The sequence below is a fragment of the Hyperoodon ampullatus genome (assembly GCF_949752795.1).
Source record: "Hyperoodon ampullatus genome assembly, chromosome: 2".
Classification (NCBI taxonomy): domain Eukaryota; kingdom Metazoa; phylum Chordata; class Mammalia; order Artiodactyla; family Ziphiidae; genus Hyperoodon; species Hyperoodon ampullatus.
This window is the reverse complement of record NC_136915.1, coordinates 31,524,501-31,536,365: the sequence shown is the minus strand read 5'-3', so window position 1 is coordinate 31,536,365 and position 11,865 is coordinate 31,524,501. Positions and strand designations below refer to the sequence as shown.

The 11,865-nt window shown below is 55.3% G+C and overlaps 1 protein-coding gene across 1 annotated transcript in view; it reads left to right on the top strand.

Annotated features, from left to right (window-relative positions):
* Positions 1 to 11,865, top strand: part of EPHA10 (EPH receptor A10) — a gene marked incomplete at both ends in the record, with an annotated part of 41,604 nt that overhangs the window by 26,697 nt on the left and 3,042 nt on the right. The window contains 4 exons of the mRNA XM_079698018.1: positions 2,167 to 2,338; positions 6,481 to 6,589; positions 10,268 to 10,329; positions 10,477 to 10,602. Of these exons, the coding sequence (XP_079554144.1) occupies positions 2,167 to 2,338; positions 6,481 to 6,589; positions 10,268 to 10,329; positions 10,477 to 10,602 (469 nt within the window). The remainder of the gene's footprint in view (positions 1 to 2,166; positions 2,339 to 6,480; positions 6,590 to 10,267; positions 10,330 to 10,476; positions 10,603 to 11,865) is intronic.

The window sequence follows — 11,865 nt, the reverse complement described above, 5'->3', positions numbered from 1 at the left end:
TCTGCCTAGTGTGTACAGTTGACAAGAAGCCTTCTCTGGGGGCTGATCCAGATTTTGTGTGGCGGAATCATGTACATACAATTTGCAATCCTTTTAAGAAAAAGAATGCAGAAATATATTGTTTCAAATTTTACAGAAAGGTACCACGGTGGGAGCACATTGCTAGGTCATGGGGCCCCCGTGTTGGTAAACGTTTAGCAGCCAGCTCTGCAGAGCAATGAACGTGTGCATTATTATTATAATTTTGCTGACGTGAGGAATGTGTAACCCATCATTTACAAATAAGAATAGAAAATATACAGCAATCCTTATTGTAAACTCCATATCGCCAGTTGGTTCTCATAGGATACTTCTTGCTGCTTTTTGCTGACCTCTTGTATCTGTTGTCATCTCTGGTTGCAGCTCAACCATGGTTTGACAAGTGGAGTTACAACCGGATCCACCGTCCCTTTTCCGCATAAGTTAATAAACTTATGAATTTAAATTCAAACTGTTTGAATTTGACATGTAATCTGCAGTTAAACTGTCTCTCACCTTGGTGCCAACTGTATTCATTAAAGTGAAACCTGGCTTTCAAATTAGCACTACATGTGTCAGGACTTCACTCCCTCCTCAGTGACTCCAGGGAGTTCTTTGCTGAATCAGTCGGTTTTTGAATACGAGAAGTCTGGAGAGCTGTGAGTTGAGAGAGACAGAGACAGAGAGAGAAAGACAGAGAGAGAAAGAGAGAGTTGGGGGCTTTCAGCATAGAGATAGTAGCTGAAGCCAAGGGAGCAGAAGGGATGACCAAGGGAGGGGGGCATGAATGAGAAGAGAAGTCAGGGCAGAGCTCTGGGGATCCTTGATGTCTAGGAGACTGCAGCGAAGGTCACTGGGAAGGAGCTAGGCACGCAGCAGTTGCTTAGAAAGGGCTCATTGAACTGACACTTGGGGATCACAGCATAGATACAGTCCCAGCACTGAGCTGGGTGGATGCTTCCAGGCCCTTAGGGAGTTTGAAGTTGCTGGGAACAAACATCCTTGAAAAGAGGAGCCAGTACCAAAGGGGCTGTGTTTGAAAGCCTTCAGGAACGTCTCATGGAGCCCGATGACCAGAAGTGTGGCTGGTGTCACGAGCTCCTCACGCCGACTCCTCTCTGTGCACCAGCTCCACCTCCTCTGCAGGGGCCTTGCTCCTAGCACCTGGCAGCTGCTGAGGCTGGCAGCCTTGCCCCTTTCCCCCTCCCCGCCCTGAGCCTGTCCTGTCTCACAGGTCATGCAGTCATTGCACTGTCTTTCGGTGGTTTGTTCAAATGCCCGGAAGGGAGATTCTGATTGGCCCAGCTTGGGTCAGAGTCTTCCCTGATTCCTGAATACCATGGCCCTAGAACTGGGGCCACAGATATAGGGGAGATGCACCTCTGGGGGCTGTGAGTGTGGCAGGGGCTCTAATAAGGGGGTGTGGGCAGAGACAAAATAATGGTAGCATGTCCAGCAGGTACCATTATCAGATGTGTTGGGGGCAGGATGATGTAGAGCACAGAGCACGGGACCTGGAGGAATCGAGAAGGTGTCACCCCAACCCTTCTTTGATGTGAGCCTCACCTGTTAAAGGAGATAGGAATGCTGCTGTGAGGATTGTAGGAAGTTGGCTCCTATAGGGTCTAGCCCAGCAGCAGGCAGTGAGTGGACCGTTGCTGGGGCCCATGGGAGAGCCTGTCTACCCCTCTGAGCCCGATTCCTTATCTGTGAATCCATGCCTTGCAGGACATTGTGAAAGTCCGATGCCGAGGGGAAGGAAAAGCTGTGGGATCCAACAAGGGCTGAGCAGGTGTCAGGCCTCATTGGCTTCTTCTTTCCTCTGAGGGGTCAGGTGCAGCTCACCCTCTGGACTGCCAGGCCCTGATGCTCTTCATCCTGGCATCCCTATGAAGGCCAGCATTTTCTCTAAAGTTTCTCTTACTTGGAGGTGGGGCTGTTCTCAGCTACAAGTACCACCGAGTATGGGGGGGAGCTCGTGATGGAGAAAGGGGCTGGTGACCCTATGGAAGAAAGCTGTGGGATCTCCCCAAGACAAGTGGAGTTATTCCACCAGCCCAGGCTCCTCCCTACTCCTTTCCCCCGACATCCTCCCAGGAGCGTGGGGCCAGCCCTGGGTCTGGGCCTCACTTCTCGGTCCCTCCCCAGGGTCAGAGTGAGCAGACTTACTCCACGGTGAAGACAGGGGAGCCTGCGGTCACCGTCACCAACCTCAAGCCAGCTACCCGCTACGTCTTTCAGATCCGGGCGGCTTCCCCAGGGCCCTCCTGGGAGACCCAGAGCTTCAACCCCAGCATTGAAGTGCAGACCCCGGGGGAGGGTAAGTGATGTGTCAAGTGAAGAGAAGACCCAGCCCGGGGCTGGAGCAGGGAGGCAAATTGGGGCGGGTGGTGGTGGTGGTTATCTGTGCAATTAAGGGAACCTGCAGAACAGTTCAGTCACAACCTAATTAATGGATGAATTTGATGGACTTCCCTGGCGGTTCAGTGGTTAAGACTTTGCGATTCTACTGCAGGGGGCACAGTGGAACTGGTCGGAGAACTAAGATCCCACGTGCTGCTCAGTGTGGCCAAAAAAAAAAAGCATGAATTTGGAATCCAGCAACTAGTGGCTTAGATTGGGTACCTGTCCTGGAGGAACGGGGCCCATGAACAACTATAACCCAGGTCTCAGCTGGTGTCTCCCTGCCTCTCAGACCCTCCCATGTCTTGTGGAAACATCCTGTGCCTTCTCCAAGATTCTTCTCTTTTCTTGGGAGAAACTTTTGTCTCCTGGTCACTTCTTGCCCTTGACCACTAAATTCTTGTTCCCATCCTGCTGCTTTGTCTCTGCCATGCTACAGACTCAAACGTGGGCCCCCGTCCCTCTTCCCACTAGGCCTTACAGTGTGAAGCAGAGGGGTGAGGCCCAGCTCACCCTCTGGACGGCCAGGCCCTGACATCTATCAACCTAGCATCCAACCTTCCCTGAGGGTTGGAGCACATGAAGGGAGTTGCACCTGCAGCGGTAAACAAAACAAAACACCAGGAGAAGTGGTTAGGATTCAGCGCTTTCATTGCCAGGGCCTGGGTTCAATCCCTGGTCAGGGAACTAAGACCTCATGAGCTGCGTAGTGCGGCCAAAAACAAACAAAAAAAACACCAGGAGAATTGTACACTTTCAATGGGTGAATTGTATGGTATGAGAATAATTTCTCAATAAAGCTCTTACCAAAACAAAGCAAAAGGGCCTCCCTGGTGGCGCAGTGGTTGAGAGTCCGCCTGCCGATGCAGGGGATACGGGTTCGTGCCCCGGTCCGGGAGGATCCCATATGCTGCAGAGCTGGGCCCGTGAGCCATGGCCGCTGAGCCTGCGCATCCGGAGCCTGTGCTCCGCAACGGGAGAGGCCACAACAGTGAGAGGCCCGCGTACCGCAAAAAACAAACAAACAAAAAAAAAACAAAGCAAAACAAAAGCTGAACATCAGATATTCCCAATCCTAAAGCAGCTCCAGCTCTTCCGCACGGTGTGGTGCTGCCCCCTCCCCCCTTGGCTTCCCTCCCCTGGTTCCTCTTCTCCCCACCCACCCCCAGTTCCCCCTCCTGATGCGTGCAGAGCATTTAGCACTCTCTTTTGTTGTTCTCCTGCTGCTAAAACAGCCCTCAGGATCTCACCTCTATCTACCCCGAGCAGCTCATGAAAGTATTTTCCCGGACAAAGGCAGTTCCCCCTAAGAGGCATCCTGGCACCAGCTGTCAAGATAATAATTCTTTCCAACCTGCTACATGAGTCTAATCCAAGATAGGAAGAGTTCTGAGCCCAAAGGGAGGTGGAGATAAAATGTTGAGGGAGTTTGAGTTCTGGGAAAGGAAACAGCACTTCTTGCTCGAATGCCTGTCTCTGCCAGACCTTGGCCAGGTGCTGGCAAGAGATTAGAGCTGTGTCTTGAAGGCTGGGGAACGTCTGAGTGTGTGGAAGTGGGCAGGGAAGGCATTTTGGATAGAGGAAGCCATCAGAACAAAGGCTGGCGGGTTTGGCTGGAGTGGGTGTGGCGGAGGGCGGGAGCTGGGAGCCAGTAGCTGAAGAGGGCTTATGACTTCCCTTAATTTGGTGCTTCTTAGTTGGTAGATACACTGCTCAGCTTCCGGCCAGCCTCCTTTGCTATGGCCCTGGCTATGGGGAGTGGTTCCCCAATCTGCAGAGTACTTTTTCCAGTGAGCTGTGACCCCAAATCAGGATCACGAGGAAGGACCATGCTTCACCGCTGTATTAGTTACCCGTTGCTGTGTAGCAAATTACCCCAAAACTCAGCGGCCAAAAACAACAGACGTTTATTATCTCATGGTTTCCTTGGGTCAGGAATATGGCCAAGGCTTAGCTGGGTGCCACCTGTCTCAGGTCTCTCAAAGGCTGCAATCAAGGTGTCCTCTGGGGCTGCGGTCACCTCCAGGCTTACCTGGGGCAGAGTGGGGAGGGGGTGCCTGCCCCCCCTGCTCGGGCTCTTGCTGGCTGTTTGCGGGAGGCAGGCACATGCCTCCTGGGCTTCTCCAAGGGCTATTTATAACCCAGCAACTAGATTCTTCCAGAGACTGCGAGAGAGAGAGAGAGCAAGAGGGCACCCGAGACAGAAGCCAGTCTCTTGTAACCTAATCATGGAGGTGACATCCCATCGCTTTTGTTGTATTCTGTTGATGAGAAGCAAGTGACTGTGTTCCGCCAACACTCAAGGGGAAGGAGCACCAGGAGGTGGCGAATCCAGGAGGGCCATCGCACAGGCTGCGGACCACAACCACTTTTATCTCCATCCTCAGTTTCCGCGTCCGCATGGATACTTCATTTCAAACAGTCCTTGGCAACTCCACCGCCTGCTGCCACCAGCTGGACCCTAGACCCAGTTCCCCATCTCTGAAAATGTGGGCTCTGAAATCTTCTCTTTGACCCTGACCTTGTTGGCCTCTAACTCTCCCTTCCGCTTCTATCCCTCTTCCTCACTTGCTCTGTGACATCCTAATAGCAGCTCTTGGGATCTGACCTCATCTCCCAGGCTATCAGCCCCTCCTGTCCCCACAATCATCTCTCCCCAGTGAGCACAGATCCTCCCGGCAGAAACACGCCCCACCTCTGCCGGCCCGCATTCCCCGGACGTCGTGCTGCACCTGCCCCGCTAGTCCCCAGGCTTGGCTGTCCTCCTCTGTCCCTCGCCAAGGCTGCCTGCAGAGTTGTATTTTTCTAATCTCAGTTTAGTCTTCAGGGCTGCGTAGCATTTTCCCCGTTCTCGACAGTTACCCCAAACTGTCACGTCTCTCAAGCACCTCCCCTCTCTCCCCTCTCCCGAGCCAGCAGATCCCCTCACTCCTCTCCCTGTGGGCAGGAACTCTGTCTATTGCTCGAGCTCCCTGTTACCCTTGGGATATACTGGCTCATACTCCTGGCCTAGCGTTCAAGGACCTTCCGGTTCTGTCTCCTCCCCCAGTTCCCTTCACCCTGCCGCCCTCCAGCTTCATACCGTCATATCTTGCATCTGCATCTCTGCCTCCAGGCAGTCTGTTTTCCAGCCACATGGGATGACTTGCCGTTTTCCAGACCCAACAGGTGCATCTCAGCATCATCAACAACCCTTTCAATCTTTCAGGTCCAGTGCAGATGACGCCTTTTCTGCAAACCTTCCTCGCTGGCTTTAGGAAGAAATTATCACGCCTCTGCTCAGCCCTGCTCATGTCTCTGTTTCTTTTTTTCGTTCTACAGTTAAGATTTTTCATTTCTGTCTCCCGCACTGGTCGGTACACCCCTCCAGAGCAGGTATTTTGGCTCATCCATTGCTGTCTCCCCAGAACTAGTGCCAGTCTGGCACACATGTTGGATGGATGGATGGTTGGATGGATGGATGGATGGATGGATGGGGCTGAGAGCCTGGCTCTTCCCCTGGGGAAACAGTTCAAAGCAGAGGCATTAGGAATCAGGTTCGAATCTTAGGTTCACTGTTTGTTAGCTGCGTGACCTTGGGCAAATTACACAACTTTTCTCAGTGTCAGTTTCCTCAGCTATAAAATGGAAACAGTAACACCTTACTGGCTTGGATCACTTAGTCTTGAATGGAGCAAGTGTGCATTAAATGTTAACTCATCATTATTGCTGGTGACAGTTCTGGATGGGGGCTGGGGAGCTTGGATGAGAGGCCATCCCGCTGCAGAGCTACCTTCATTGTGCATCAGAAAGGCAAAAAGGGAGGCCTGGGCCTGCCTGTCTGGATGCCTGCTCCTCTCAGAGCTGGGCTGCAGTGGAAGTGCCTTGCCCTGGGAAAGGAGGAAGCTCCAGGTGCCACTGTGGCTGGTGGGGCTGCCTTGGTCCCTTGCCGCCGGGAGGCCGGGCCGAGTGCGGAGGTGCTGTGGGAATCCTGCTGTGGGGTGAGGACAGGAGTCTGTCCTGGAGCTTCCCCGGGAGCTTTGTCCTCTGCCTCTCTCAACCTCGTGGTTTCCCCCCCAGCTGCCTCGGGGTCCAAGGACCAGAGCCCCGCAGTCGTCGTCACCATTGTGACCATCTCAGCCCTCCTCGTCCTGGGCTCTGTGGTGAGCGTGCTGGCCATTTGGAGGAGGTAGGTGGCTGGTCCCAGCCTGGATGATGCCTGATGGGCCATGTCCCTGTGCACATTCACATGTGCTCACAGGCACCCATGTCTGTATCTGCATTTGCACCTGTGCGGATGTGCACGGGCGAGCACACCGCTGTGTAGATTCAGGCGTGGCTGGTGTGGTCCTGGCCCTCCCTCCACCGTCCCGATCCCCTGCTCCTGCAGTCGGCAGCGTGGCAGCCAGCACGGCAGCTAGCTCAGCCGCTCTGGGATGAAGGGGATTTAGCTCCTTAACTCATTAAATGTCAGAAGGCATCGCTGAGGATGGAATCAAGCTCCAGCTGCTCCGGTGTGATTAGGATCCTCCTGAGGTGCTCAGAGGCCCCCAGCCCGTGCCCGCAAGGGATCTGGAGGCCCTTCAACACAGGCAAAAGGAAGAGAGGCAGAAATTGTGTGTGTGTGTGTGTGCGCGCGCGCGCACGCGCCCATGTGCAGGGAGAACAGGGAGGGGAACTCATAAGCCAGAAACCCCCAACCCCCAGCAGAAGGAAGCTGGCAGAGTGGGCAGAGAAGGGGGATGGGAGGAGGGGCAAAGATGTGGAGCTTGGGTCTGGCTCAGGGAAGATTCCGGCCCTTTGGCATGCAGCAGAAATCTCATGGCATATATATCGCCCTTCTCCCCAGGGCCACAATCTGTCACATGCAGAGGCACCCCGGGTAGGTTCCAGGCTGGGGCTGAGGTCAGCAGACTGGAGGGGCTGGAAAGTCTGCATGTGACAGGCTGGAGTGGGGGGAGCAAAGGAGAGAAATGGGCCGGCCCGGGAGCCACACATCAGCATCCTGGAACCGCCTGCGGGCTGGAGGGACCGTGAGCTTTCACTTGGCTCGGAGGGGACTGTTTGCTTGGTCTTGAATAAGGTGCCGAAAGTGACTGAGGAGGAGAGAGTCTGGGAGCCAGCTCTGCCCGGCCCGGGTGAGTCAGGAAGGCAGGACAAGAGTGGAATCTCCTTCCTCACAGAGTTTAAAGGTCCTTATATGAGACCTGTTGGAAAAGCGGGAATGGACAGGAGTTGAGAGCATATCGTCCTGGCTGTGAGCTCAGGGTCTCTGGGAGGCAGAAGGAGGAAAGGGGAGAGACGTGAGCAAGGAGGGCCTCTTCAGGCAGACTCTCCAGAACAGGGGCAGCTGCCCAGCAGCTCCTCGGAGACAGAGGCACCAGAGCAGGCAGAGTAAGCCAGGGGTGGATTTCAAAACCTGCTCAGAATCAAATGGCACCAAAATGAGAATCTGCCTGGTCTAGCGATGATGTGCAGAGAGGCACACATCTCCAGCACGTGTGTCCCAGCTTGGCAGACAGTAACACCTCCCTCAGCCGCCGCCTCCTCTCACAGTCTCTGCGGTATCCGCTCTGTGCGGTGGGCTCCTTACCTCCACTTTCCCTCCCCAGTCCATCTTGCGTCACCCAGTGGGAGCTTCTCATTTTCTCTGCCACCACTCCTCCAGCCACTCAGCCTTGCCCCCTTCATCCCTCGTTACCTCTCCCAGGTGTTCCCCTCATTCATGGAAGTCCTGTTCCCGTGCTGGATGACTTCAGTAGCCATTGGAGGACCTGCCCCACCCCTTGGCCTGTGGGTTCTTTGACTCCCTTGTTTCCGCGGACCTTCTCTCCTGTTCCATCTCAGCTGCCCTCTCCCATCTCCTGACGTGGACCTGGCCATCACCCCAAATACTGACACCAGTTCTGCTTTTGCCCTGCAGACTCCCCGTCCTTGCAGCTCGCTCTCTCAGCCACGCCTGCTGCACCTGCTCTTTAACAGCATCCTTAACCCCTCAACTTCTCGCCCCCAAGTCTACACACCTGCCTATCTCTGCATCCATCCTCCCCCTCCTTTTGCTCTAGGGGAGGTGCCGTTCTCCCGGCCAGGATCTTCTACCTGTGACCATACTTCCGACCATCTCAGGAACCCATTACTATTGATAATGTCCACTTCTTCCCCACATGATAGCTAACATTTATTTAGTGCTTAGTAAGCTCTTGGCACCAGTGTGATCAGGCACGGATGTCTTTATCCTGATTCTATTAAAGAGAAAACCCAGCCACCTGGTCCCACAGACAGAGAGTGGACCACCTAGGGAGCCGGTCGTCAGCTTCCAGAGCCCGTGCTGGCGACCGCCATCGTGACCACTCCATACTACAGGACAGCCTCCTCTTTCCCACTGGTATCGAAACGTGGTCCTCTCTCTCCAGTCTCCCCTAACCCCTCCTCCTAGAGCCTTCACGTGAGCTCCTCTCTCTCCAGTCTTCCCTAACCCCTCCTCCTAGAGCCTTCACGTGACCACCTCCTAGAGCCTTCACGTGACCTTCACGTGACCTCCTCTCTCTCCAGTCTCCCCTAACCCCTCCTCCTAGAGCCTTCACGTGACCTCCTCTGCTCCACTGTTTCTTTCCTTGCTTCCTGTGATATCGCCCGCCACCTCCCCCCACCCCCGCCCCCGATTTCCCTTCTGTTTCCCTCCAGTTTCTCTGGTGGTTCTTTCATGATCTCCTCCATGGCATCCTTCTCCTCTACCCAATTTTTAAATGGTGGGGGTCCTCAGACTTGTTCCCTGTCCCACTTCTCAGGCTCCCTCCTCTCCCTGGGCAATACCCCCAGCTCCAGAACTTGTATCTCCAGAGCACACCTCTCTGCGAAACTCCAGACACACACATAGCTAACTCCCTGCTCATTGATCGTCCCTGCTTTTACCAGAGGCCCTGCAAACTCAAATGTCTAAATGAGAACTCCCGATCTCAGTAACTGGTACACCCCACACCCTGCTGGGCAAGCTGGAACCCCAGTTGTTCCAACCTTCCCCCTCTCCCTTTCTGCCTTCCAGCCATCTCCAAGCCCTGTGGCCCTGTCACCTAAATGTGACTTGAGTCCTCTTACTTTTCTCTGAGTCCATGGTCACCACATAGCCTGAGCCACTGCCATCTCCTGCGGGGACACAGCAGCAGCTGGGATGATCTTCCTAAAATGCAAATTGAACCTTGGCTCAAAACCCCCCAGGGGGTTCTGGGGCCTCTCCTCTGCCCCCAGAATAAAACCAAAGTCTTTTATCTGGGCCTGCAAGGCCCTGCCTCAGGGGGCCCCAGATGCCAGCCTGTGGCTTTGTTGATCATGATGCAGTCCTTTGGTCCATGGCTGCCTCTGTCTCAGGAAGCCATCCTTGACGGCCCCGGCCACGTCAGATCCATCTGTTAGGTGTTCCCCACGGTGCACCACCCTTCTTTGCTTGGACCTGTGAGTGGGCTTGTGGTTCCTTCTCAATGTTTGTTTTCTTGACTAGACTGAAAGCTGCCCCTGGACACAAGGTCTGCCTGTTTTGTTCAGCTGTAGGCAGGGGAGCAGCTTGGGCTTGAAGTCAGGGCATGGATTTGGGTGCCTCTGGAGTTGCAAGAATGCACTGTGTCTCAAAGTGAAAATAACTAGGAATGCGGAGGCGGGTGAGGGGTTAGGTCTGGGGCTAGGGTCGTATGTGTGATGTGGGGAGAAGCTTTCAGACCAGCAGGACAAGAAGGCCCCTCCCCTGGGGCGCAGACCTTATCCTTTTGGAGGGACAGAGAGGTGCCGCCCTGGGTGCTGGTGAGATGGGAAGGGCTGGGACAGCCTGGCTCAAAGAATGACTGCGGACCCCCCGACCCCCAACCCCCTACCCCAGGACCTGCAGCTATGGCAAAGGAGGTCGGGATGCCCATGATGAGGAGGAGCTGTATTTCCACTGTGAGTTGTCTGGGCCTGACGCGGGGCGGGGAGGGCACCCCCCTACCTTACCCCTCAATCCTCTTCCTTGCTGCCATTGCATACCCCCCACTCCTCCAGTCGTGGAGGCCCCTTGTCTCACCCCCCTCTCTTTCCCTGCGTTCCCAGTCAAAGTCCCAACTCGCCGCACATTCGTGGATCCTCAGAGCTGTGGGGACCCGCTGCTGGCCGTTCATCTGTTTGCCAAGGAGCTGGATGCGAAAAGCGTCACGCTGGAGAGGAGCCTTGGAACAGGCAAGCTAGGCACCCCGGAAGCCTTATCCGTTGGGAAGCCCCGCCTCCGCCCCCTCCCAGCCCTCTCTAGAAGCCCCTCCTCCATCCCACCCCGTCTCTATGCTGTAAGCTTGCCTCCACCCCAAGTCCCGCCCCCACTTCTGGAGGCCCCGCCTCTACCCAGTCCCCACCCTGAGCCTCCGCACCCCCGCCCTCTCTAGAAGCCTGTCCTCCACTCTACCCCGCCTCTATCCTGTTAGCCCCGCCTCCGCCCCCTCCTCTCTCGAAGCCCCTCCTTCACCCCACCCGCCTCTATCCTGTAAGCCCGCCTCCACCCCAAGTCCCGCCCCCATTTCTGGAGGCCCCGCCTCTATCCAGTCCCCACCCTGTCCAAGAAACGCCCTCTCCACATCAAGCTGGACCTCCGTCCACCAGGGTCCAGGGAAGGAGGTGGCAGAGGAGTCTGTGACCCTGCCTTCCTACCCTTTGCCCGTCCCCAAGGTCAGAATTCTCTCTATTCAGTCCCTTTCAGAGCTGGCTCTGCAGACTGCCACTGGCAGAAGTTTGGTCCCAGGCCTTCAAGGGACGATGGGGAGGGGCCTTTGCAAGCTTGGGGACCAGGCATACCTGAGTTCTAGTCCTGGCTCTACCACTGACCAGCTGTGTGACCAGGGGTACGTCCCTTTTCTGCTTTGAGCCTCAGTTTCTCATCTGTTAAATGGGCATGATATTTGCCTCAGAGCTGATGTGGGGGCTTTCCAGCACTCAGCCCAGGGCCGGGTTCACAGTGGGTGCGTGCTCTCTAACGGTCAGTCCCCTTGCTTCCTTTTTTCCTGTCTGCAAACCCTCAGCCCCTGCACTAAGGCAGCGCTTTCACCAGGAGCCTGACACTCTTCCCTGGCACTGTCAGCAGACTCACTGGGTAGAGACCAGAAAGGGGCAGCATGGCAGAGTAGATGTCATCGTTACCCTTCCTGGGTCACCCTGGGCCTCTGATGTGCTGGCACGTGCAGCGTCCTCTCTTTGAGACTTTGGAATTTCCCACCAAAGCAGGCAGGGAGGACTCCCCATTTCACAGAGGAGAAAACTGGTACCGAAAGAGGGAAAGAGCAGAAGCCCATGTCACACGGCTGGTACTCACTTTACCAGGATTTGAAATCAGGAGACCCGAGTACCAGGCCAGAAACGGCCCCTGATCCAGAAGCTGCTTTCTCCTCGGCTCACCCTGCCCAGGTTGGCCGAGGGAGCGGCCTCCGGTGGGTGTCTGAGGTGCTCTTTCCCCCC